The sequence below is a fragment of the Wickerhamiella sorbophila genome, assembly GCF_002251995.1.
Source record: "Wickerhamiella sorbophila strain DS02 chromosome Unknown contig3, whole genome shotgun sequence".
In the NCBI taxonomy this organism is placed as follows: Eukaryota; Fungi; Ascomycota; class Dipodascomycetes; order Dipodascales; family Trichomonascaceae; genus Wickerhamiella; species Wickerhamiella sorbophila.
In genome coordinates, this window is record NW_020194004.1 from 573463 (window position 1) to 597822 (window position 24360).

At 50.7% G+C, this 24360-nt stretch overlaps 16 protein-coding genes across 16 annotated transcripts; 8 read left to right on the plus strand and 8 right to left on the minus strand.

Annotated features, from left to right (window-relative positions):
- On the minus strand, nt 1-1680 carry B9G98_02182 (hypothetical protein; the record flags this gene model as incomplete). Its single annotated transcript, XM_024808739.1, has 1 exon — nt 1-1680. The coding sequence occupies one exon, from the start codon at nt 1678-1680 to the stop codon at nt 1-3; it is 1680 nt and encodes a 559-aa protein (XP_024664507.1).
- Nucleotides 1681-3367: 1687 nt separating this feature from the next.
- B9G98_02183 (3-phytase B) lies at nt 3368-5056 on the plus strand (the record flags this gene model as incomplete). The annotated part of the gene is made up of 1 exon (XM_024808740.1): nt 3368-5056. The coding sequence occupies one exon, from the start codon at nt 3368-3370 to the stop codon at nt 5054-5056; it is 1689 nt and encodes a 562-aa protein (XP_024664508.1).
- A 787-nt stretch (nt 5057-5843) lies between these two features.
- On the plus strand, nt 5844-7367 carry B9G98_02184 (3-phytase B; the record flags this gene model as incomplete). The annotated part of the gene is made up of 1 exon (XM_024808741.1): nt 5844-7367. One exon carries the CDS (start codon nt 5844-5846, stop codon nt 7365-7367), a length of 1524 nt encoding a protein of 507 aa, XP_024664509.1.
- Nucleotides 7368-7652: 285 nt separating this feature from the next.
- On the minus strand, nt 7653-9380 carry B9G98_02185 (hypothetical protein; the record flags this gene model as incomplete). Its single annotated transcript, XM_024808742.1, has 1 exon — nt 7653-9380. The coding sequence occupies one exon, from the start codon at nt 9378-9380 to the stop codon at nt 7653-7655; it is 1728 nt and encodes a 575-aa protein (XP_024664510.1).
- A 1213-nt stretch (nt 9381-10593) lies between these two features.
- On the minus strand, nt 10594-11094 carry B9G98_02186 (Bud site selection protein 20; the record flags this gene model as incomplete). Its single annotated transcript, XM_024808743.1, has 1 exon — nt 10594-11094. One exon carries the CDS (start codon nt 11092-11094, stop codon nt 10594-10596), a length of 501 nt encoding a protein of 166 aa, XP_024664511.1.
- A 119-nt stretch (nt 11095-11213) lies between these two features.
- Nucleotides 11214-11864, minus strand: B9G98_02187 (Phosducin-like protein 2; the record flags this gene model as incomplete). Its single annotated transcript, XM_024808744.1, has 1 exon — nt 11214-11864. One exon carries the CDS (start codon nt 11862-11864, stop codon nt 11214-11216), a length of 651 nt encoding a protein of 216 aa, XP_024664512.1.
- Nucleotides 11865-12100: 236 nt separating this feature from the next.
- Nucleotides 12101-12760, plus strand: B9G98_02188 (60S ribosomal protein L10; the record flags this gene model as incomplete). The annotated part of the gene is made up of 1 exon (XM_024808745.1): nt 12101-12760. One exon carries the CDS (start codon nt 12101-12103, stop codon nt 12758-12760), a length of 660 nt encoding a protein of 219 aa, XP_024664513.1.
- Nucleotides 12761-12893: 133 nt separating this feature from the next.
- On the plus strand, nt 12894-13652 carry B9G98_02189 (Phosphomannomutase; the record flags this gene model as incomplete). Its single annotated transcript, XM_024808746.1, has 1 exon — nt 12894-13652. One exon carries the CDS (start codon nt 12894-12896, stop codon nt 13650-13652), a length of 759 nt encoding a protein of 252 aa, XP_024664514.1.
- Nucleotides 13653-13669: 17 nt separating this feature from the next.
- On the minus strand, nt 13670-14293 carry B9G98_02190 (Protein FMP32, mitochondrial; the record flags this gene model as incomplete). Its single annotated transcript, XM_024808747.1, has 1 exon — nt 13670-14293. The coding sequence occupies one exon, from the start codon at nt 14291-14293 to the stop codon at nt 13670-13672; it is 624 nt and encodes a 207-aa protein (XP_024664515.1).
- Nucleotides 14294-14365: 72 nt separating this feature from the next.
- Nucleotides 14366-15589, plus strand: B9G98_02191 (Protein FMP25, mitochondrial; the record flags this gene model as incomplete). The annotated part of the gene is made up of 1 exon (XM_024808748.1): nt 14366-15589. One exon carries the CDS (start codon nt 14366-14368, stop codon nt 15587-15589), a length of 1224 nt encoding a protein of 407 aa, XP_024664516.1.
- Nucleotides 15590-15629: 40 nt separating this feature from the next.
- On the plus strand, nt 15630-16295 carry B9G98_02192 (Protein transport protein BOS1; the record flags this gene model as incomplete). The annotated part of the gene is made up of 1 exon (XM_024808749.1): nt 15630-16295. One exon carries the CDS (start codon nt 15630-15632, stop codon nt 16293-16295), a length of 666 nt encoding a protein of 221 aa, XP_024664517.1.
- Nucleotides 16296-17026: 731 nt separating this feature from the next.
- Nucleotides 17027-18124, plus strand: B9G98_02193 (Cell surface mannoprotein MP65; the record flags this gene model as incomplete). The annotated part of the gene is made up of 1 exon (XM_024808750.1): nt 17027-18124. The coding sequence occupies one exon, from the start codon at nt 17027-17029 to the stop codon at nt 18122-18124; it is 1098 nt and encodes a 365-aa protein (XP_024664518.1).
- Nucleotides 18125-18199: 75 nt separating this feature from the next.
- On the minus strand, nt 18200-20311 carry B9G98_02194 (Chromatin structure-remodeling complex subunit RSC1; the record flags this gene model as incomplete). The annotated part of the gene is made up of 1 exon (XM_024808751.1): nt 18200-20311. One exon carries the CDS (start codon nt 20309-20311, stop codon nt 18200-18202), a length of 2112 nt encoding a protein of 703 aa, XP_024664519.1.
- Nucleotides 20312-20381: 70 nt separating this feature from the next.
- B9G98_02195 (NAD-dependent protein deacylase) lies at nt 20382-21203 on the plus strand (the record flags this gene model as incomplete). The annotated part of the gene is made up of 1 exon (XM_024808752.1): nt 20382-21203. The coding sequence occupies one exon, from the start codon at nt 20382-20384 to the stop codon at nt 21201-21203; it is 822 nt and encodes a 273-aa protein (XP_024664520.1).
- Nucleotides 21204-21295: 92 nt separating this feature from the next.
- B9G98_02196 (Dihydrolipoyl dehydrogenase, mitochondrial) lies at nt 21296-22792 on the minus strand (the record flags this gene model as incomplete). The annotated part of the gene is made up of 1 exon (XM_024808753.1): nt 21296-22792. The coding sequence occupies one exon, from the start codon at nt 22790-22792 to the stop codon at nt 21296-21298; it is 1497 nt and encodes a 498-aa protein (XP_024664521.1).
- A 323-nt stretch (nt 22793-23115) lies between these two features.
- B9G98_02197 (Pre-mRNA-splicing factor CWC22) lies at nt 23116-24312 on the minus strand (the record flags this gene model as incomplete). The annotated part of the gene is made up of 1 exon (XM_024808754.1): nt 23116-24312. One exon carries the CDS (start codon nt 24310-24312, stop codon nt 23116-23118), a length of 1197 nt encoding a protein of 398 aa, XP_024664522.1.
- Between the last annotated feature and the right edge of the window lie 48 nt (nt 24313-24360).

Genomic DNA, 24360 nt, shown 5'->3' on the forward strand with positions numbered 1-24360 from the left:
TTAAACCGAAGCATTGAGCTGCTGATAAACTACGCCATTAGCATGTAGCGCCTCCTCAAGCAATTCCATACCCTTCAGTACCTTTTCCTCTTCGCTGCGACGACCAACGATCTGCACACCCACGGGAAGTCCATGCATCTTCTCTGCGTCGTAGCACTTGAAAGTTCCCCTAGCAACGCCATTGAGTTTCGACAACTTGAAGTCGGGGGGCAGCTGATCCTTCATGCGATCAACGTGGGTTACAGGCAACACACCAGCAGTATAGTCAAGAATGTTGAACAAGAAGGTGTAGTCAAGTCCGGTAAACGAGTCATAGAAAGTGTAATGAGGGAAAGCGGGAGTAGAGTGGGGGACTGTCAATAAAAAGTCGATTCCGGACTCTTTCCAGGCATCGAATACCTTTTGACGCCACTGGAACTTCTTGTAGGTGTTTTCGCGGTGCTCAAGAATGCTATGTTGATCGAACCTGCGAATTACAGTGGCCCAAACTTTATCACCCCAAACGTTCTCAACAAACCAAGCATAGATACGTTTCACAAAGCGGGGCAGACGACCGAACCACTTTGCACGATCGACACCTTTATCGTTCCGCTCTCCAAAGTATCGTCCCGAAGAAGTCTGTTCAAGACCATCGGAGCAGATGACCTTTCCACCAAGAGCGTGTCCATATAGGGCGTCAGGAATAACAAAGTCCACTACTTCGTGGCCCTGCTTTTTAACAGCATCAACGGTCATTTGCAGTGCTCTATGGCAGGCGGGCGAAGGATCAACAATGCCATCAGACCACATGACGCCGAACTTGATCTTTTTGGGCAATTCAACTTCACGCCAAGGCAAAGGAATGCATGAAAAGTCGTACTCCCACGGTTTCATGTCAACCATAGTCTTCATGAAAAACGTAAGATCATCCATTGTGCGACACATGGGGCCGGTGGACGACATAATACCGTCTTGGCCAGGTGCTGGTGGCCGCTGTCCGCTCGATGGGAAGCGCTCCGTACTAGGCCTCAACCCGTAAATACCGCAAAAGTGAGCAGGGACACGAATAGATCCGGCAACATCTGTGCCCACGCCCAAGCGAGAGCCGCCCCAACCAATGAGGGCTCCTTCACCCCCCGATGAGCCACCAGGTGTGTAGCCGCCTTTGTGAGGATTCTCTGTCACACCGAATATATCGTTATAGCATTCAATGGTGTGAAGAGTGAGCGGGATGTTAGTTTTGACGTATAGCACGGCACCAGCGTCTCTAAGCATTTTGACAGCAGCGGACTCTGTTTGAGCAGGCTGTTTAACGTACTTGGAAAAGCCAATTGAAGAGTCGTAGCCAATAACGTTGAGTGAGTCTTTGATGGACACAGGGAAGCCGGCCAGGGGCCCCTTACGGTTGCAGTTCTTGGCCCACTCCTCCGCATCAGAAATCATAATCTCCGTCAGGGGATTAATCTTCTCCTGAGACTCAATTGCACGTTTCCCGTATGCGTGGAGAACGTCAATCGGCTCCAACTCTCCTTTCTGGATCAGGTCGACAACCTCTCGGGCAGGTTTGTCCAGTAGAATCTGTTCCTCATGGGTCACTGGCTGCTTGTAAATTTCAGGCAAGGCAGCGATGCGAGACGCTCTCTCAGCACGTTTGAATTCAATGTTCTTTTCATGGGGTGTTTTGAACAGGCCAAACAACATGACTGATGGGAAGATGATCGTGTGAGGTGATCTTTTTATACCAGAACATTGTGCATGCACCGCTAGATTAGATACTGCAGGGGTTCGGGTTTATAACAGAGGCTGGAGGTATGAAGAGAGCACTTGGCTCAAAGTACTGAGCTGCGGAACAAACATCAGAACGTGGATATTACGACACTTGCTAAAGGTTTATTCTAAAACCTTTACTGGTGACAGGATCCATCGTTGTATCCAGACTAGTATCAGTTAACCCCGCTGATTAGTAAATGAGTTAGCGCGAATGACGTTTTCTACATCAAGGAACTCCAAACGAACCTGAAATGAAGCCCGAAAAGCGAATCAGGAATTTGTCAAACACACAGACAGTGAATTAGCCCGGATTGACGCAAATTTAATTTAGACCTAGCCTTTACGTGCAGCTTGCAGTCACATACCTCTGTCGCGTTGAGGTTCCGTTCAACGGGTTGAGTCCTCGGTTGGTTAGCTAAGCGCACTCGATACCTCAGTTACGGCCCTTCGACAATATCTCACAATATTCAAGCTGGACCAGATGACGATATGATCAGTCTCGCTCGCATTTCAAGACACTTTTAGTTGTCGAAGTGTAGCGTGGAAGACGCAATTGAGCAAAGAGCGGACCAAGTTTGTATTATCGCCTTAACACCCGCTCCAAACGCACGGGTCCCAGAAAGAGGTTGCCAGACGTAAAAATAGAACCCTCCCATTGCCCCTATATAGTTTTTATGCGCTCACCTTGAAATTTGGGATCGACGGCCTAGTGACGTCGGGTTTCTGTGCCATCGGTGCAGAGCCGACCTCTTACTAAGCAGCCAAGGAATACTTTTCCAGCAAGCTGCACAAAGGAAGCTCGGCAGCATAACACCGTCGTTGCGTAGTTGACCACAAAGCTACATTTAGCGTTGCTATCCAGCCGTAAACCAAAGAGACCAGAAATTGGCACCGGGTTATACAATGAGCTAGTTTAGATGAATTTAGTTATGATTTAAATAACAGTTTATAGCGGAAGCCATGTTTGATTGCTCTTCTACCGGCTCCCCTACTTACCCTTGCCCAGACTACAAGCTTTTGTGCCATTTTAGGAAATGTTTGCTGAGTAAACACATTTCGAGCTTGGACCGTAGCATGGGAGAGACGGATCAAATGGTGGGCTCCGATGAGACGTGCGCAAATTGGTGCGAAAAGCTTGCACCAGGTTCCATCGGTTGTTCGGGCTAGATACCACAAGGCCTGTTCAACTCTTTTACGCACTAGCACCTCAAATCTGACTACTTGGGCCGTATCAGCGACAGCTGCAGCTTGGCCGGCGGGCAGTGATGTTGTGCGCTGCCTAGAGTTTCGCCTGCAGATTCGAGGCTTTGTGCCACCAATCGCACCGATTGCGAACATGGACGTAAACAAAACAGCAGGACCAGCTCTACATATTGGCGGGCGCCAGGATCCGCGGACATTAGTTGCTGTTCGATATAATTCTCATGCAAGAGCACATTAGCATTGTGGAGATGTTCCACTTGATAGGACAACGTTGCTCTTCCAGGCGAATATCCGTGCATAAGCTTGCAGAAGCTTTGCAGCTCGGCGCCCAATCCACCTGCAGGCACTCAAGCAGAATTTCAGATAAATAAATAGTGATGATGCTCGGGAATCGAGCACATATCTACAACCAACCATGATCCAGGAATTACTGTGTGCTGCCATTATCATGGCCGGTGCTGATGCCGCCTTCGGGCGCACGTTTGCTGGTACCGCTGCTTATCCCCAGACTTTTGTTGATGAATTCAATCCCCTCAAATACACAGGCAATTTAGGCCCCTACAGCCAGCGCCCTGGTGTTGGTATCTCTCCCGATGTCCCTGCTGGCTGCAAGGTCGAACAGGTTGTTCTATTCGCCCGCCATGGTGAGCGCTATCCCACACCGAATGAGGTGACCGCCCAGGAGAAGTTGCTGAGCAAGCTCAACAAGTGGGCCCCCAAGAAAGGCTTTGTGGGATCGCTCACTTTCCTCAACAAGTACAAGTACTTCCTGCCCAACGAGGGCTATGCTAACTTGGAGATTCCCTCCGGGCCCTACTCTGGTCTCGCTGGCTCATTCCAGTTTGGCGCTGAGTTTGCCGGCAAGTATGGTGATCTGTGGAATGACGAGGTCTTGCCTCTTTTCAGCGATGACTTTGAGCGTGATCTGGAGACTGCTCGCGCCTTTGGCCAGGGTTTCTTAGGATTCAACTACAGCACTTCTGCTGCCATCAATACCTACCCCAGCTTCGAGACATGTGACGCCAAGAAGTGGACTACTTGCGACATTAAATCCAACTCCTCTGGATTCCCTGCCAACAATTTGCGATACCCCGCTTTTGAGGTTGCTGCTCTGCGCTTGAACGAGGAGAACCACTTGAAGCTCACTGTCGACGATGTGTACACTTTGCTTGCGCTTGGATCATATGAGATCTCGGCCACCGGCTCTTCTCCCTGGGTCGATGTTTTTACTACCGAAGAGTGGTTGGCCTTCCAGTACTCTTACGATGCCTACTTTGACTGCTACTTTGGCTCCCAGTCCCCTCGTGCCAAAGCTGTAGGCTCTTTGTTTGTTAATGCCACTGCTGAGCTCTTGAAGAAGGGCCCTAAGGACTCTTTGGCTCTTGCACTCGTTTTCGGCCACGATGTTGACCTCACCGCCATCCTGGCTGCCATGGATCTGGCCACCCCTTCGCGCAAGATTGATCCCAAGACCATTAGCTTCAATAACAACTTCCGTCTTACCGATGTGGCTCCAATGGGCGCTCGTTTCGTTATCGAGCGTCTGTCCTGCAAGGCTCCGGGTCTCACCAACGACACCAACCTTGTTGGTATGACGAACTCCACCACCCCACTGTGGAACTCCAACTGGACCAGCCCCGACTCCAACTTCACCGACTGGTACCCCAACATCACTATGACCAACTCGACCAGCGCCTCGAACGGCAGCATGTGGAATGGCACTATGTGGAATAGCACTATGTCGAACGGCACTATGTCCAACAGCACCTGGTCGAACGGCACTTCTGGCACAAACTCCTCCTCGAGCTCCAACAGTACCAGTAGCGGTGGCGCCTCGTGGTCCGCTAACGTTACTGAGACCACTTTCATCCGTTTCGTCCTTAACGATGCCGTTGTTCCTTGGGACCATGGCTACGACGGACCTGGATTCTCTGTTTCACTCGAGAAGTTCCTCGAGGTTGTGGACAAGCAGGTTGAAGCCGCCGACTACGAGACCGTTTGCGGTACCAAGCCCGAACCTTTGACGTTCTTCACCAAATACAACACCACTACCGGCATGGACTATGATACCCATCCCATTCCTTTCCAGGCTGGTCAGTATTGAGCATATAGCTTATAGTATTTTTCCCCACGATTAATTCAATTCCTCAATTCCTCAAGCCTCTCAAATATTTGTGCTATGCATGCCAACGTTTCCTGCACTCCTCTGTGTGGAATGGAATGTATGCCGTGGTGAGCGCAAAACAAAAATCAGCCTCTTTCGAGCGCAACGATTGCAGAAGTGCAAACTGGGGCTTTCCTTTAACGGTTACCCATGTTTCTAAACATTGCTTGCCGAATGCAGATCTCACCGTATTGGCCGCAATAGCTGTCCTGCAGGCACTCGCCGATCGTGTTAACGAGCCGGACTCAAGAAAACACGCATGTTGCACAGTGCTAATACTTTTTAATAGATACTTTTATGCAAAATTACAAGAACAAAACACGCGCTCTTTGCTGGCGTCCCAGAAACACCGGGGAAAACATTGAGCGAACCAAATCAACTATCGCACCCTAGCCCCAACCGACCGATGTTGATGGGTCGTGTGATTCGAGGTAGAGAACGCGGTTGGAAGAGCGGCGCGCGAAAAGAAGAGCAGCAGGAGTTGCTCCGCGGGCATAAATTACCTGAACGATGTTACTCGCCTGCGACACGTAGACCCCCCGTAGCCAGAAAACAATTGGAATTTTCCCGTAAAAAAAAAAACATTGCTTTCAGCACGCAGCTGCATGTACATGCATGGTTAGGTGAGCCATATTCGGACCCACAGAAGTGCTATACACCGAAGTATATTAGACCTATAGTACCCTTGCATACAACACGTTATTGGAAAAAACCCTATCTCTGTCCAATGTATCAACAACTTCTCTTAGCCGCTGCCATCATGACAGGTGCAGAGGCAGCTTATGGCCGCACATTCAGCGGTTCTGCTGCCTACCCTCAAACTCAGGACGAGTTCAACCCGCTCAAGTACACTGGTACTTTGGGTCCCTATACTCAGCGTTCTGGTGTGGGCATCTCCACGGACGCTCCTGCCGGATGCAAGGTCGAGCAGGTCGTTCTGTTTGCCCGCCACGGTGCGCACTATCCCACTAGCGACGCTATTGACCAACAGAAGGACGTTCTGAAGAAGATCACAAAGGATGCACCCAAGTCCGGGTTCTCTGGCTCTCTTTCTTTCTTGAACAATTACGAGTACTTTTTGTCTGAGCCCGGTTACGCTAATCTTGAGATCCCTTCGGGCCCTTACTCTGGTCTTGCTGGATCTTACCAATTCGGTGCTGAGTTTGCCGGCAAATACGGCAACCTGTGGGATTCTGAGACTCTGCCCATTTTCAGCGACAATGCCGTCAGCGGCCTTGAGAGTGCTCGCGCTTTCGGCCAAGGTCTGTTGGCTTTTAACTACTCCACCTCTGCTGCTGTTAACACATACACTCTTGATGCCTGTTCCAGTGGCAAGTTGACCAAGTGCTCCATCAAGACTAATACCACTAACGGTCTTCCTGAGAACAACCTGCGCTACCCTGCTTTTGAGGTCGCTGCTCTGCGTTTGAGCAAGGAGAATCGCTTGAACCTCACTGCTGATGATGTGTTCGACTTGCTCTCGCTTGCCTCTTCTGAAGTTGCGGCCAAGGGCTCTTCTCCCTGGGTCGATGTTTTCACCACCGATGAGTGGATCGCTTTCGAGTATGCGATGGACGCTTTCACTGACTGCTACTACGGCTCCCAGTCTCCTCGTGCTCTTGCTCTCGGTGCTGTGTTTGCCAATGCCACTGCAGAGCTTTTGAAGAATGGTCCCGAGCAGCTGCCCTTGGCTCTTGTTTTCGGCCAGGGCTCTGAGCTCACCGGCTTGCTTGCTGCTCTTGGTTTGGCTACTCCTTCTGAGCGCTTGGACCCGAAGAAGATTTCTTTCAGCAACTTCCGTGTCAGCGATGTCGCTCCTATGGGTGCTCGTTTCGTTATTGAGCGTCTGAACTGCCAGGCTCCTGGACTCAGCGAGAACACCGACTTGATCACCAGCTTGAACTGCACCAGCCCCATGTATCTCAACGGCACTCTGAACAACGCAACCTACCCCAATAACACCAACACCCAGAGCGGTAGCAGCAACAGCACCCAGAGTGGCGACGGCACCTTTGTTCGTTTCATTCTTAATGACGCTGTTATTCCTTGGCATGAGTGCTATGACGGCCCCGGCTTCACTTGCGCTCTCGACAACTTCCTTGACATCGCAAGCGACAAGGTTCAGGGAGCTGCATTCAAGAAGGTCTGCGGTGCCGACCCTACTGCTTTGTCTATTTTCAACGACTACAGCTCTGCTACCACCCTCAACACTGATACCCAGCCTGTTCCTTATCAGGGCCAGCAGAATTAACTGAATTTCAGCCCACTACACAATACCTCGATCACTGTCACAGTAAACCCCAACTCCCCTCATTACATTTAACCAATGTCATAGTAATCTAGTTTTATCGAATAACCCCACATTTCGTCTTCGCTTGGAACATTTAAATATAGGGGGTTGTTCAGAATACGCTAAAATTTCCGTAGGTTACCCTCTAGCGTGCTGTTTTGGAATTGAAAATTGCCGATGACGAACTGAAGATTAGTTATTTCATTAATATATAAACGTCTTTTGCGAAATATGCCCACGAGGCCACTAGCCTGAGGCAGCGTTGTGGTTGAATGCATACTTGGAACGTGCTCTGATCTTAGCACCCAAGAAATAGAAACAGAACGGAATTAGACAGCACGCCAAAGCAATAAAGGCTAGAAGCGAGCTAGCCCACTCGTAACCAAGAGTGTGGTACATTTGAATTGTGAACAGGACACAGCCTGCACCCCATAAAGAGCGCACAAAAGTTTTAGCGGCAAGAGCCGACGCAGCCACATGGACATATGTGTCAATAAGATAATTATTGGCGGCATTGTATAAGAAAATGAAGCCGAAACCAACAGGAGCGCCACCGATGGCAGGACCAATCCAGTGGACATGGGGGTAGGATGTCCATGCGAAAATAAACAAACCAATTGGGATAAATGGGGCGCCAAACATCATCGGAATAAGACGGACCTCGGGAGGAACAGGCTCACCCCTGTCTTTGAACACCTTAGCTCGGCGGTTGTAATCGTCGTTGACAAATTTGGCACAACATGCAGATAAGATAATACCGATTGCGAGTGGGATGAACATCAGACCAGTCATGTGGTCAGACCAGCCTTTACCCTCTCCGTAGACAACCGGGTATGCAAAGAAGAACATGTAAAGAAGACCATAGAGTACGGTCATGTAAAGTGTGATGAAGAAGACAATCGGCTCTGCCAACAGCTGCACTGGGCGCAGTAGAGTAACCTTGAGGAGCTCACTGGCAGGCATGGGATCAGCGTCTTTGGCTGTGACATAACGACGGTCGCCTGTGAGTTTGATCAGTTTCTTGACGCGTCGACGAAGGATTGTGGTGTGGTGAGTTTCGGGAACAAACAAGACCAGGAGAATGTAGAGGCCCAAGACAAAGAAGAAAGAGATCCAGTAGATCCAGCGCCAATACATAAAGTCACCGATGAAGCCACCGACCAAGGGTCCAAGGGCGGGGCCAATGAATGGCGCAGCCGAGAAAACCGTCATGGCAATACCGCGCTCTTCGACGGCCCAGATATCAGCCAAACTACCACCAATGACAGTCATAGGAGCAGAAAAGGCAATTCCATCGATAAGACGACAGACAAGTAGTGTACCAATGTTGCGAGCAAGCGCACAAGGAATAACAAACAAGACGGCGAAACCAAAGGTAACGATATATACAATTTGGCGACCAAATTCCTCAGACGCAGGAGCGAAAACTAAAGGCCCGACACCGAAACCCACAACAAATAATGTCACTGTGAGAATAATGACCTCGGTGGACACATGGAAATAATCTCTAGGCCCTTTGATGTCACCCGTGACGACGGCAGAACAAAAGGCAACACCAAAACAGACTAAACCAAGAATAACTGTGATGACCCATTTTCTCACAAAGGACATTCTGCGAGGATCGTCCTCGTCTTCGTCAACAAAGGTCACAATACGCAGATTAGAGTTGAGGTCGAGCGGGTATTTCCAAGGATCGGCTTCGAGGACGTCCTGGTAATTGGGGCGGACATTTGTTTCAATCTTTTCCAGGCGCTGAAATTGTTCAGGAGAGTCGTAGATAAGGTCTACATCTTTTTTGCTGTCGATACTCGAACGGTAGGAAACCCGGGACATTGAGCGGGCTAGAGCATTCGTATCATCTCCTGGACTGCCCGTCAAGGCTTGTGGCACAGCAGGGTCCGAAGATCTAGTAGTGCACGGGGACACTGAGCTGGGCTCACTATAGTTATCCTCTTTATCGTGTTCAGAGGACATGGTATTAGTTTTCAAATTGGGGATTTTCTAATGGCACTGTGCGCTTAATAAATACTTGGGGCTTGAGGCATAGTTTTTTTTTATGCAGTCGCCTTGTGCACATCCGCAACAAGAGTTTTCTTGGCCGCAAGAGTACCATTAAAGCGGGCGAGAAAAAACAACAAAGCATTTCTAGTGCAAGAAAATGTTATTATAAGCAGCTCTTGTCTACTTAACTACCTGAAGTTCAGGAATGAAGGCTGTTGTTGACAGCAAAGTTCAATGCAACTGACTGTAGGAGTATGCGGTAACCTGCATATGTAGTTTGTTTTTTCGGGCATTTCTACAGGGTTCCCCGATGGGGCGGACAAAGTGGAAAGTGCTTTGTCACGGAAATATAGAATAACTGGGGGGTTTTTTAAAAAGAATTTCAAAGAATTTCGACGTAATTATTGCATTATGTCAAATGATTCGGGATGGAGCCAGTCATTGTACAGAGCCCTTGCGCTCAAAACCTCCTCCAGTTTAAGTCGCTCTCCTGCAGGTCCACAAGAAAACAAAGGTCACATGCAGATGAAAGACTTCGTCGACGATTTCCCAGGTCATTAAGGGACGAGTGTGTGAGAGCGAAATTGGCCGAAACTTATACGAGGAGATATGCTTGTAACTCTGCTTTTATTGTATATTTCGATTTCGTGGCCACCTTTGAGCCTATTTTGCCACGCTGAGCAGGATACGAACAGGACCTAACCCTTCTCAAGTTTACCACCCCAAAGTGGAATATCGCCGACGAAGCACAGGTTTAGGATGCTTTGTTTTGGAAAGAAAAGTAAACAAGCAGTTTATAATAAATGAATACAAGAATGTGGATTCCGGACTCTAATCATGCAATACCGACTGGGTATAACATTGCGGTAATTAAACTATAAATTCTTTGGAACAACTTTGAGCCAGCTTCACGATCATCATTGTGCGCTCATCGATGCACGTGCCAGCTGCAACGGCCTGCAACTTTGACGCCATTTCAGTGCGTGTCTTAGCACAGGTTTAAAGGCGGCCGCACAGAGACCTGATGGCCTTTATTTATCGAACGGCAATACACGGCACAGGGCCGGGACGGGACAGGTGACCTCAGCCAGCAACCAACATATGCACTGTTTGATTATCTGTTGTTCAATCTCAAATAAATAAGCCTTTGTATAGATATACATACGAGTTTTTAATAGAGATCGAATTACGATATTTCGACACTCTCTTGGGCTTCAGCAGGTTCATTTTGGTTCTCACTCTCGGTAGAAGAAAGCTCGTCAGCCTGATCCAATTCTGTCGCCATTTCGTTTTTCTTCTCAATCTTCTCTGGAACTGTCAACAGATTCTGGACCCGGGGCTCGGCATGAATGTTCCGTTGCTGCTGTTGCTTGTTGAGGTACACTTGTACGTCTTTGCCGGCACCAGCGTCAGCTTCCTGATGGGTGTAAGGTCCAAATTTTAATGCCTTCAATTGACGTTTGTGTACTTTGCTTCTCTGGTGTGTTTCGAGAGCATGCTCGGTTTCGCAGTAGCGGGCACAAGGGACACAATAAAACTGGCCCAAACCCGGTTTGTACTCATCCACGGGCTGGTTTTCTAGAGCGTCAATAGCCTTGTGGCTTGATAGATCGTCATGAAGAACTTGATCCAAATCACGAGTGTACCTTTTGGTTTTATATCGCTTTGATGCGAGGTAGCGACCCATAATGAAAAAAGCTGAAAAAAAATTATCTAAGCGACATCACAAATCGACGTTCGGCTGTGGTGGGGGCACGGTTCGACGAGTAACGCGTCAAGGTAAGTTAAATTAAGTTATATAGCGAACTAGTCCGAGTCTTGGTTCTCCAGCAAACGCTCGTCGGTGCGCTCGACAAGACCTTCCTTGACAAGCAAACGATCAATATCATGCAAATTGGTTGAGTTTCCACCAATTGTATCCAGTGTGACAATTTGGTCAAGCACGTTTGTGTTTTTGTAGATAAGAATAGTGGGGCACTGCGAGGATGGGTACTTTTCATTGATCTGCCGGCTGTCAATTTCGACAAACTTGATATCCTTGAATCGAGGGGCCACACGAAGAAGCAGAGCAGAAAGTAGCTTGCTCTGAACGACACCCGAGCCAACAATGTGCACAAAAACCGGCCAGGATTTAGATGCATTGGTGATTTCCTCAGTATACTCCGGTTTGGAAATATGGACAACTTCACTAAACCGTTCCCGGGAGGCCTGTTCCTGGATCTCGGCCATTCGCTTTTCCCGGTACATTTGAATAAACTCTTCGTCCTCGAGTCCGTCGTCTTCCAGCTCATCCAGCTCGTTCAGCGACTTGCCCTCCAGCCTATTGGCATAGGCCTTATCTACGGCTTCTTCCATAGCAGCCTCCAATTGAGCAGTAGGAGAAGGGGCGCGGGGGGGAAGAATTCCGTGCTGGCGAAGCACATCGTTCCACTCTGTGTCCTCGTTGGGGTTCTGCATGCTGGTTTTTTTTTAGTGGATTTCCCAAGAAGGATCGGGAAGGATGGGTGTAGGTGGGCAGTTACTCAGCGCGTCCACGTGATCACCAACAACGCTTTTAATGACGGCAGGTGGGTCCGGGGCGCTCGGATGCATAATTAGTCACGTTTAGTAAGTAGTAGGGCTTAGGGCTATAATTGGCAAGCGAACTCAGACCATATAGTTTTGATCGCCACTCACAAGTCAACCCGTTCACAATGGCTCGCCGTCCCGCTCGCTGCTACCGTTATTGCAAGAACAAGCCCTTCCCCAAGTCGCGGTACAATCGTGGTGTCCCCGACGCCAAGATTCGTGCCTACGATTTGGGCCGCAAGCGTGCTTCCAACGACGAGTTCCCTCTCTGCGTCCACTTGGTTTCCAACGAGTTGGAGCAGCTTTCTTCCGAGGCTCTTGAGGCCGCTCGTATTTGCGCCAACAAGTACATCACCAAGATGTCTGGTCGTGAGTCCTTCCACATGCGCATCCGTGTCCACCCCTTCCACGTCCTCCGTATCAACAAAATGTTGTCGTGCGCCGGTGCCGATCGTCTGCAGCAGGGTATGCGTGGTGCCTGGGGTAAGCCCGCTGGGTTGGCCGCCCGTGTCGACATTGGTCAGATTCTGATCTCTGTCCGCACCAAGGACTCCAACAAGGCTGTTGTCATTGAGGCTCTCCGCCGCTCCCGTTACAAGTTCCCCGGTCAGCAGAAGATCATCATCTCCAAGAAGTGGGGCTTCACTCCTCTTGACCGTGACCAGTACATCGCCCGCCGCCAGGCCGGTGAGATCAAGGACGATGGCGCCTACGTCAAGTTCCTTACCAAGAAGGGTCCTCTTGCCGAGAACGTTGCTGAGTTCCCTGAGGCTTTCACCGCCTAAATATCTCTCTTGCTCGTGCATAAAATTAAATAAACATGCAGTATTTTAATGGATCTCCTCCTTGCAAAAAGCATTGTCACTCCTCCCCTACCAGTTTATAGAAAGGTTGCTGACCGGTCCGTCAACACTAAGCATGACGACATCATTCGCCGATCGCGAAGACCCTACCACGCTCGTCCTATTTGACGTCGATGGCACTTTGACGCCAGCTCGCCAGACTATTGAGCCTTACATGCGCGAGCTGCTTGAGAAGCTTCGCAAGAAGGTTGTAATTGGCTTTGTTGGCGGCTCCGATCTCGCCAAGCAAGTTGAACAGCTTGGCCCTAACGTTAAAAAGGATTTTGATTTCTGCTTCTCCGAAAACGGCCTGGAGGCGTACAAGGCTGGTGTTGCTATCGATACTGAGAGTTTCATCACTTTTGTTGGTGAGAAACCTTACAACGAGCTAGTCAAGTTCGTTCTCCGCTACTTGGCCGATATCGACTTGCCCAAGCGACGTGGCACTTTTATCGAGTTCCGCAAAGGGCTGGTCAACATCTCGCCTATCGGACGTAACGCTAGCATTGAGGAGCGCAACGAGTTCGAGGCCTACGACAAGCAACACAACATCCGTCCTGCCATGGTCGAGGCCATCAAGATGGCCTTCCCGGACCTGCCTTTGACCTACTCCATCGGTGGTCAGATTTCGTTCGACGTGTTCCCTACTGGTTGGGACAAGACTTATTGTCTCCGCCACGTCGAGAAGGAGGGTTTCAAGACCATTCACTTCTTTGGCGACAAGACCGCCAAGGGCGGCAACGACTACGAGATCTACCACGATCCTCGGGTTACTGGCCATGCCATCAACAACCCGCATGAGACTGCTGCTGAGCTCGAGAAGCTTTTCTTTTAAACTATAGGATAAATATGTTAGGTTAACAACCGGATATATGCCAGTACCAGCGCCAGCGTACCTGTGCAGACACCAATAAGCCACTGGAGCACCTGGAGCTTTGTTCCTTCGATTTGGGTCTTGAAATTCGACAGTTCTTCGTCGATTCGCGCGCTGATTTCCTGGATCTTCAGCTCCTGGCCAGCGCTCTCTTCACGCACGCGGCCTTTCTCCAAATTGAGATCTAAACGGACATTTGCCCGGGCCTTTGCCACCGTCTCCTTGAATTGCTGCTTCGTTTTCTCCACGTCGGTCACCAGCCGCTCGTGCTCGTCGCTGATGCGGGCAAAGTCGCCTTTATCGAGATTCTGGAGCTCGGACTTGAGCTTGGTGAAGTCCACTTTTTGTTGGTACACTCGCCGAGAAAACTCTTCTTTGGAGACCATATTGTTGTTCACGTTGGAAATCGTGTCACTCAGCACGTTGGCCAGCGACTTGAGAATGGCATCGGCCTGCGATGGCGTGAACCCCTCCCGCTCAAGCTTGATGGCAAATTTCCGAGTGTCAAAATGATACTGATCACGGACTGCCGCTCTGCTGCTGAATTGAAGCCGCAAACCCACCGTTCTTTTAGGGGCTGCCTGCAAAACACGACGAATCATCAATTTGTATAACTTGCTAGTTGGGGGAGCGGCAATTTGTAATCCGTCTGGATCCTAAGGCCTTTTTTTGAAATGTTCAAACGCATAAATCTGTGGAAAGCAGGGGCGTTCGTTGGATCTGCAAGTGCTCTGGCAGGCACTGCTTTTGCCGAGGGCCCCACGCTGGGTGTTTATATCTGGGGCGACAACCAGCATGGGCTGATTGACACCAATGATGGAAACCTGTCGATCAGAACGCCCACCAGAGTCCCCTTTTTGGATGGGCAGAGGCTCAGAGACTTGAGTCTGTCCTCGATGGTTGCTGCTGCAGTTTTGAAGAATGGCTCGGTTGTGCAGTGGACTCACCCCGAGAAGCATGACGTGGTGCTCAAGGGAAAGAGCGTCAAGAAGGTGAAGGTCACCAACGATACGATCTTGGCGTTATCCTCGGGCGGCGATGTTTGGTCGTGGACAAAGGACGAGAAGAAGCCGCTCAAGTTCAAGGTGAATGATGGGCTAGGATGGTTCGAGAAGATCGTAGACGTTGACGCTGGAGAAGATCATGTCGCGTGCCTTACGTCCAAAGGCCGGGTTCTTACGGGCATGCTGCGTCAACCTGACGAGCATAATGGCCAGCTGGGGCAAGCGTCTTTTTCCGCATTTGACCCGCCACCCCGACCATTCGAGCTGCGTTTAGTTAAGCTCATACCTGAACAGGTCGTGCAGACTGCATGCGGCGCATCAACGACGCTATTCAGAACCGTATCAGGGGATGTGTATGGGTGCGGCAGCAATGCATATGGTCAATTGATGTTGCCGTACACTTTTAAGAACACAAAAGTGTCTGTTCCCACCAAATCCACCACTCGTCTGAATGGCGGTCTGGGTCCCGTGACCAATATAGCTGCTGGAGGCGAGGTTACTTATTTGCAGACCGCGGACAAATGTCTCGTTGTTGGAAACGGCATCACAGGTCAGTTTGGCACCGGTTCGCTTGCACATTGTCAGGCGGAGCCTCTGCAAATGCCGCTGCTGACGGGTCTGGAGGAATACAACGAGAAGCTTGGCAAAGTGGAGACTGCATCGCCAACGCTATGGAGCGTAAGCCCAACCCATACTTTTGTGAAGCTGAGTGGCGGATCGGGCAGCTGGTTCGTGTGGGGTAACAATTTGAAGGGAGAACTTGGCACGGGTAAGACCGCCAAGCTGATCAAGCCCACGCTGGTTGGCCAACTGGAAAACATCACTGCCAATTCCGTGGGAGATACGTTTGTTGCTGGCAATTCCGTCAGTGCTTGCTTCACTAAATGTACATAACTCTATATATCAGTCGCGGGAACGAACTCCTGGTTACCTAATGAATTCGCTGTATAACCACGCGGTGAAGCAGCTTAAACAAGTGAAAAATGAGCTTGACCGGCTCGAAGTGGCACCCAGAGACGCTCCACTAGCCTTAATCGGACAAATATCTGCTAGCTTAACTTCATTTCAGCGTACCCTTGATAGCTATGCGGCGGCGGCCGCCAAAGAAGTCGATGGCGAAAAGAAGCAGACAGCCACCGAACGACTCACCAACTTCCGTTCTGAGCTGCAAACCAGCAGGGACCGGTTAAAAAATTTGAAGGCTGCTCAGGACGATGCCATTGCCTCGCACAACCGCCAGGAACTGTTTGCCAGACGGCCCCAGACTGACGCTGGAATGAATCCTTACGCTGCAGGACCGGCAAGCGATATTTCCAGAGAGCAGGGTTTGGCCAGAGAGGGCGATGTCTTGTCCCGAGCGGGTCAGCAGCTAGACGAGTTCATTGAGCGGGGCCGGCATGCTTTAGGGGACCTGTCCGATCAAAACGAGATGCTCCGCGGGACACAGCAGACGTTTCGAAAAGCTGCAGCGACGCTGGGGCTCTCCCAAGAAACTATTCGCATCGTTGAGCGACGAGCCAGAGAGGACAAGTGGATTTTCTATGGCGGGGCGGCTACGATGTTTGCACTCTTCTACTTGATTGTCCGCTGGTTGCGATAAACCATGAACAGCTCACATATAATTAATAGGCGTGTTTCGCATCGTCGTGTCTATGCACCGTCTCGAGATCCTAAACTCCCACTCTGACACGAGGTATGTTACCCTAACGACCGGGCCCGCATGGGTTTGGTCGAACTTTGACCCGGTTACGTACGAAGACTGAATTCTGCAGAAATTTGCGGCTATTTAGTGTAAACGCGACCCACTAACTCTAATTAAACTAAATTGACCCAAGCAGGGCGTTGCGGCTTGTATGAGTAACCCGCCGAACATTGCTTATTTACATACCATGCGCCTGCATGCAGCAAGAACGCCAATAAAGAGAAAACTCTTTTCCAATATACAAGATCGGGCAAGCCATAAGAAAATATACTCGAGCACGCGTTATTCGCCAAGGCTCTTGACCTAGTTTCTTCAAATAGTCTCTAACCGCGTGCCAAGTCCGTATTAATTACCCCCTTTCCGCCCCCTGGTTTCTGCAAAGGGATGAAAAAAACGCTATCTGACCAATGAGTGAGCAGGTGGGGGCAGCAATCGACCCGAACCCATGCATATTTCCGCCTTATTGGCCCTTACATAAGCCAGGGTCTGGCATGGTGGTGCGTTCCTTTTCCCCTCTGATAATCATAAAGGGTTTCCCTTCATCATCACCAAACTTGTACGGTTGAGCAAACATCTTTACCCACCCATATTCCTTCCTTCCGAATTCCCCACTTCCTTTTTTGCCCACAATGATGTCCAATATGTTTGTTGCCGCCTTGATGATGGCCGGTGTCCTGGCTCAGCCCGTCCAGCACGTCCACAAGCGTGATAACGTTTTTGTCACTGTTATGGAGACTCACTACGTCACCGCCGGTGTCCCCGCCGCCTCCCCCGTCGAGAACCCGGTCGCTGTTCAGGCTAACGTCGACACCCAGAGCGCCGTCCCCACTATCTCTGCCCCTGAGCTCAAGGCCGTCTCCGATGCTTCTGTTGTTGTTGCCCCCGCCTCCACTGCTGCTGCCGCTGCCGCTGCCGAAACCTCCTCTTCTAGCAGCTCTGGCTCCAGCTCTGGCTCCGTCTCTGTCGGCAGCGGTGGTGCTCTCGGCATCAGCTACTCTCCTTACAACGACAACGGCTCTTGCAAATCTGCCTCCGAGGTCGCCTCCGACCTTGCTCAGCTCACCGGCTTCTCTGTCATTCGTTTGTACGGTACCGACTGCAACCAGGTCGCCAACGTCTATGCTGCCAAGAGTGCTAACCAGAAGCTCTTCCTTGGTGTCTACGACATGGGCAACATCGCCAACGACTGCCAGGCTATGCACGATGGCATTAACGGCGACTGGGGCTGCGTCCATACCGTTTCTATCGGTAACGAGCTCGTCAACTCTGGCCAGGCCTCCGTCAGCCAGGTTGGTGGCTACGTTGCCCAGGGCCGCAGTGCTCTCAAGGGTCTTGGCTACACTGGCCCCATTGTTGCCGTTGATACCTTCATTGCCGTCATCAACAACCCTGGTCTCTGCGAGTTCTCTGACTACATGGCTGTCAACGCCCATGCTTTCTTTGATGGTAACACTGTTGCTTCCAACGCCGGTCCCTGGGCTGTCGACCAGACCCAGCGTGTCTGGACTGCTTGCGGCGGTGCCAAGTCTGTCCTCATCTCCGAGTCTGGCTGGCCCAAGCAGGGTTCCAACAACGGTGCTGCTATCGCTTCTCCTGAAGCTCACGATGCTGCTATCAGCTCCCTCAAGAACTCCATCAGTAACGATGTCATCCTCTACTCTGCCTTCAACGACATGTGGAAGAACCCTGGTTACCTTGGAGTTGAGCAGTACTGGGGCATTTACTAAATCCTAGGTACTTTTCACCTTTTCTCTTTAAACTAAGTAGCTATACCCTTTTAAACCTTTTATACCTCGTCTTTTTCAGTTGCCGTTCTTCTGCCGGGCCTTCCACGCCAAATATTTAGCTGAGAATCCGAATCCTGACGCCAACGTGAGCCCGGTTTTGGGCAGCCCGAATTCAGCAGCCGGCGGGAGCGGGTTCGAGAGAATGCGGTGCGAAATCCAAACTGGACAGGACGGGAACCAGATGATTTGGCCGTCCTTGAGTTTGGCAACATTAGCCAACTGCCGCTCAGGGAGCTGGCCCACAACCGGCTCCGGCAAAGCATACGCACTAGGCATAGTTACGGGCGGTCCGTTAAAGCCAGTGCCAGCGCCCGCGCCAGCATTACCACCGTTCAGCGGTGCGGCCATCATGTCCATTTGCACAGGACCTCCGGGCATGCTGGGCAGTGGTCCAGGAGTTGGAGTATTAGCACCGCTAGGTACTGTTGAGGCAACCGTGGAGGCAGGAGGATAACGAGGGCCGCCGTTGCCATTGACCGTAGGGGCTGCAGGAGAAGCTGAACGTGGCGCAGACGCCGGCGACAACGGAGTAGGTTGCTCTGGAGGATCATTGGGGTCGATTGGTCGTTTGTAAACACCGCCAACAATCGGAGGAGCATTAGGAGCACCCATCCTGGGCTCGGGCATGGGGTCTGTGTCTTTGGCATCAGCAGGCAGCATTTGCTTGATGGGACTGACGACCCTGCGCAGCTGGCGGGGACGATCAAACAGATCCATGGGGTAATCTGTGGACCGTACCTCGTCAGGAATGCAAGCTTTCCATGTCCTGATTTTGTTGAAAGTCTTCTCTGCTTCGTTGTAACGACTCTCGCAGCAGTATACCGAGCGTTGACCAATTCCTGTTGGTCGTCCCCGCTGGTATTTTGTGATATACATAACAAAGCACTTTTCGAGAATCTCATCGACTTTGTGATCTCGATACTGGCCACTCTTCATAACCTCGTTTTCATAAAACAGTTTGTCAAAACGATGGACCGTCTGCTCAGGCCGATAATACCAACAGACGTTGACCCATTTGTCGCCGCCTTCTTGCCACAGACGAAACACCTGGCCAATAATCGGCTTGGCTGGGTCGTTAGCATTGCTCAAGTGCACCCAATCTCCAACCTTGTAGGTTTCTCCACGATGTTCAACCGAGTCTAAAGGCAATCTCGAAGTCTTTGAGTTCGAGTCTGGATCTTGATAGGCCGAATCAGGTTTGCGAAGCTCCTCATCAGCAACAGCAGCTAGAACCTGTTGCAAGTGCACAGCGTCTTGGTAGATCAATGATGATTCTGCATTGTATTGTTTGGCATTATTAAAAATGAGATTCATATCGTTCAAAAACGCTTCCACGCTAAAGTACTTTCGGCGTTTGATATTCTTTCGAACTGCATCCAAAGTCATAGGATCACTGATTATAGTGTAATAGTCGCTGAACAGCTTGGGGTCGGGCAGTTTTTCAAACTCAAGGTAGAGGGCCCTTCCAGTTTCCACATCACGTTCCCGACGAATCGCCCGCAAAATAGCCTTGATACGATGCTCGTGAGGCTTGTCGACAGTCGGTGGCCGGCCACGGCGTTTACGGCCCTCAGCAACTGATCTCTCTTCCTCTTCCTCTTCCTCTTGACGCTTTCTGCGGCCCAAAAGCACGGACCTGCGCATGGGACGCCGCCGTAATCTTCTTGAGCCATCGTCGTCGCTGTCGCTGTCAGACATCGAATCACTATCATAGTCATAATTTGCAGCAGCCGAGTGATCTGGAAGTGGTCCCAAATCAGGATAAGCCAGATCCGCAGGGTCGAATATCTGCTTAGCCGCTAGCTTGGCAATCTGCTCTCGCAGATACCCATCCAGCACCAGAGCGTCGGTATAAATGAAGGACTCAGGAGCGTTATAGATCCGGGCGTTGTGAGTAACCTGTGCCATATCTGTGATGAACTGCGATATGTTTGTGTAGCGGTTGGCCTTGAGATTGTCGCGGATATTACTCAAGGCCATGGGGCGTTTGATGATACGGTAGTAGTCAACCAAGCGCCTGTCAACGGGCTCCTGGAACACATACGACGCGTCGTTACCTGCCTCATTGCGTAATTTGTACACACCATCCAAAATGGGCTTGCAAATCTCGCTAATCTGCTCGGCCATAGTTGGGGATAGGTTGCTGACTTAGCAGCACCCTAAGGGTCCACTTGAGAATTGACAGTTTTGCGTTATCATGTCGAATGATCTTCGGTCTTTTCACCAACATTTGATAAGTAGCCGGAAAGTTTTGGCAATTTTGGGAGCAGGGCTTAGTGCCAGTAGCGGTCTTTCAACGTTTAGGGGCGCCGGTGGGCTGTGGAAGAAATATGACGCAGTCGACCTCGCAACGCCTGAGGCATTCGAACTAGACCCAAGCCTTGTGTGGCAGTTTTACTCTGCTCGGAGAAAAGCCGCTCTGGCTGCGGTTCCTCACAGGGGCCACAAAGCTCTGGCCAAGTTCTCGGAGCGATGGGGCAATCGGTTCTTGACGCTGACCCAAAACGTCGATGGCCTGTCGGAACGAGCTTGCCACCCTCGAGACGGTATTGTCCATCTCCACGGTGACCTGTTTACGCTCAAGTGCACTAATTTCAACTGTAGATACAAGGAGTCTGGCAATTTCAGAGAACCGCTGACTCCCGCATTGGCGAACGCTTCCATGGACGATAATGTGGGTGTCGAGCGTATTCCCGAGTCACAACTGCCACATTGCCCACAATGCAACACCCTGCTACGCCCTGGAGTTGTGTGGTTTGGTGAGTCGTTACCTTACGATGCCATCTTTCGTGCAGACGAATACATTTCTGCCGGCGACGTCGATCTCGTCTTAGTAGTGGGCACTTCGGCCACCGTGTGGCCAGCAGCTGGATACATTGAAGAAGTTGCGCAACGCGGCGGCAAAGTTGCTGTATTTAATATCGACGAGTCTACGAAATGGCCTGATGGGTGGTTTTTCCAAGGAGACTCTGCTGAATGGCTCCCCAAGGCACTTGAACCCGTAATTGGGCGAGTTTAACTATTGCGGGACGAACAACAAAAAAGGCAAAAAAAGAATCAGATAGTCTAGAACTGCAGGCAGTTTAATTTCATAGCATATTAACAACCAATCTAAGAGTTGATGGGCTTATCGAAAGCAGCCAAGCAGGCCTCCTTGAGGGCCTCGGAAAGAGTGGGGTGGGCGTGGCAGGTACGAGCGACGTCCTCAGCAGCAGCACCGTACTCCAGAGCCAAACCAGCCTCACCGATCATCTCGCCAGCGTTAGGGCCGGCGATGTGGACACCGAGAATGCGGTCGGTTTCCTTGTCGGCCAGAACCTTGACAAAGCCCTCAGTGTCGAGATTGGTCTTGGCACGAGAGTTAGCAGCGAAAGAGAACTTACCGACGTTGTACTTGATGCCGGCGTCTTTGAGTTCTTGCTCATTCTGACCGACCCAGGCAAACTCAGGGTGGGTGTACATGACGCTAGGGATAACGTTGTAGTTGACATGACCGTAGCCGTTCTTGATGTACTCTGCGGCAGCGATGCCTTCGTCCTCGGCCTTGTGGGCCAGCATGGGACCGAAAGTGACGTCACCAATGACGCGGACATGGGGGTACTTGGTGCGGTACTCGGAGTCCATAACAACACGGCCCTTCTTGTCGGTCTCGATGCCGACCTTGTCAAGGCCAAGACCCTCAGTGTAAGGACGACGGCCAACAGCAACCAGAAGGACCTCAGACTCGAGCTCGGACTTGTTGCCCTTGGCATCCTCGACGTCGATCTTGACAATGTCACCGTCACGCTTGGCACCCATAACTTTGGTCTGCAACTGGAAGTTCATACCCTGCTTTTTGAGAATTTTGAGAGCAGTCTTGGAAAGCTCAGCGTCCATACCAGCACCACCGATGGAGGGCATGAACTCGACGACAGTGACCTTGGTTCCGAGACGAGCCCAAACGGAACCCATCTCCAAACCAATGATACCACCACCGATGATGGTAAGAGACTTGGGGATCTCTTTGAGGCTCAAGATGCCGGTGGAGGTGACGATGCGCTCCTCATCAATCTCGATACCGGGGAAGGTGGTGGGCTCGGAACCGGTGGCAATAATAACATTCTTGGCATTCAAAGTGACCTTGTCCGATCCATCGTTCATGTCGACCTCGATGGTGTTCTCGTTGACGAACGAGCCAGAGCCCTCATAGTAGTCGACCTTGTTCTTTTTGAAAAGCATGCGGACGCCGCCAGTCAAACCGTTAACGGCGTCTTCCTTTGACTTCATGAACTGGCCAAAGTTGATCTTGGCGTCGGAAACCTCGATACCACGGTTTTTCGTGTCCTCCTTGATGGTGTGATAAATATGAGAGTTATTGAGCAGTGCCTTGGAGGGAATGCAGCCCACATTCAGACAGGTGCCACCGGGAGGGCCACGCTTGTCGATACAGGCGGTTTTGAGGCCCAGCTGAGCAGCTTTGATAGCCGCCACGTAGCCGCCGGGGCCAGCACCAATAACCACAACGTCCAGATCCTGGTTAGCGGTGGCCATGCTGCGCATAGCAAACATGGCCGGGCGAACAACACCGACCGTGCGTTTCAACTGAGTTTTCGTAGCCAAACGATACATTGTTTGTAGGTTGGTAAATGAGGGGGAGAAGGAGAAGATGCCTGTGGATCAGAAAATTATGTGAGCAGCCGGGGTACTGAGTAGAAATCGTCGATTGGTGCAGGGCCCCGTGCTGCTCTTTATAGGGTAAGGGCCATGAAAGCCGCTAGTCGCCGGCCGGCGATTGCCGTTTGCCCGGGTATATTCTTCGTTTACGGCGTCTCGATCCCAAAGTGGAGGTCTAGAACAGCTTCTTAAACTAAAATAAATACTTTGATCTTTTCCTGCCTATTCACCGACCGCTCATGCACCCCGTACCTATTTTTGTTGGGGGATTTGTAAGTTCATGCAGAAGCCGCGTTTATCCGGGCACGAAGTAAATCAGCAATTGGAGCCATATTAATCGCTCTGAAAAAGTCCCTGGCAAACTTTTTATCGTCCAGGGCCTCGGGGAAGATCCCAATGGCCGCCAGATCGGGCTCCTTGAGTCGGCGAACTACCGCTTCCATGCCCATTTCACTGCGCATCTCCTCGAAAACCGATTGCAGGAAAATTCGCGTCGACGGGGTGCTTCCGTCAATGGTCAAATTAACGGCCGCGAGACATTGCCAGTCCAGTGAGTCCGAGGCGAGTAGGTAGCCGTACAGAGTCCCGATATTTCGGATCTGGTTCGTCTCGTACTCCTGCATCTGGTTGTACTGTTCGGCAAACTCCTCTTCGAAACTCAAGCGCCAGTCTTGATCAACTAACCGGCACAGCCGATAGCCAATATTGCCATACATCGGATTGCTGATTTTCTCACGCCGGGCCATCTCAATCAGTACGCTCACGACCGCGCGTGCGTTCTTCCGCATCCGCAGCACCTTGTGTGTGGCCTCCTCGGCGCTTAGAGCAGACATTACCACCAAGTAGACTTGTTTTTTGAAATCAACGTCCTCATTTTGTGTCATGTCAACAATGTGTTGAGTCTCAGCCGCTTGAGCGGGTGCCTCTCGCAGCACCTCCTGCTGAACAGGCTCGTCTTCGGGCTTTGGAAGGCCAAGAATTAGTTGTTGGATATCCGCCCATTTTTCTGCATCGAGCCATTCATGTTCGTGCTTGGATAGAGGCTCGGCACTCGCATCAATGTCCAGATGGTGCCGATGCTTGTACTTGTCCATAACTAAATCCAGATCAAACGCATCATAAACAGGCACACCCACTTTTTCCTCCAAATAATCCCTAACATCGGTCTTTTGGTGAACTCTGGCAAGCACTTTGATCGTGTCAGGCACCTCAAAGTACCGCAATAGTAAAATCATTTGCGCAACCAGCTCCAAGCGGGCCATGCCGTGATTATACAGGTCAGCGACAAACAATGCGACATTGAGCGAGCTTTTAACATTTTCCTTGAATAGCTGAACCAAGTGGGTCAAAACGAACTCGCCAATACCCGGCAATTCGGAATTTACAACAGCCACAACCACGGCCAGCTCCCGGTTGTCTTTCTCTTGACAAAGTGACAGCACAAGTCGAGTAAATGTGATTTTGCCAATAAACATGTTACTCTGAAACAAATCCCAGCAAGTCTGTTTAATGGTTTCGGCTCG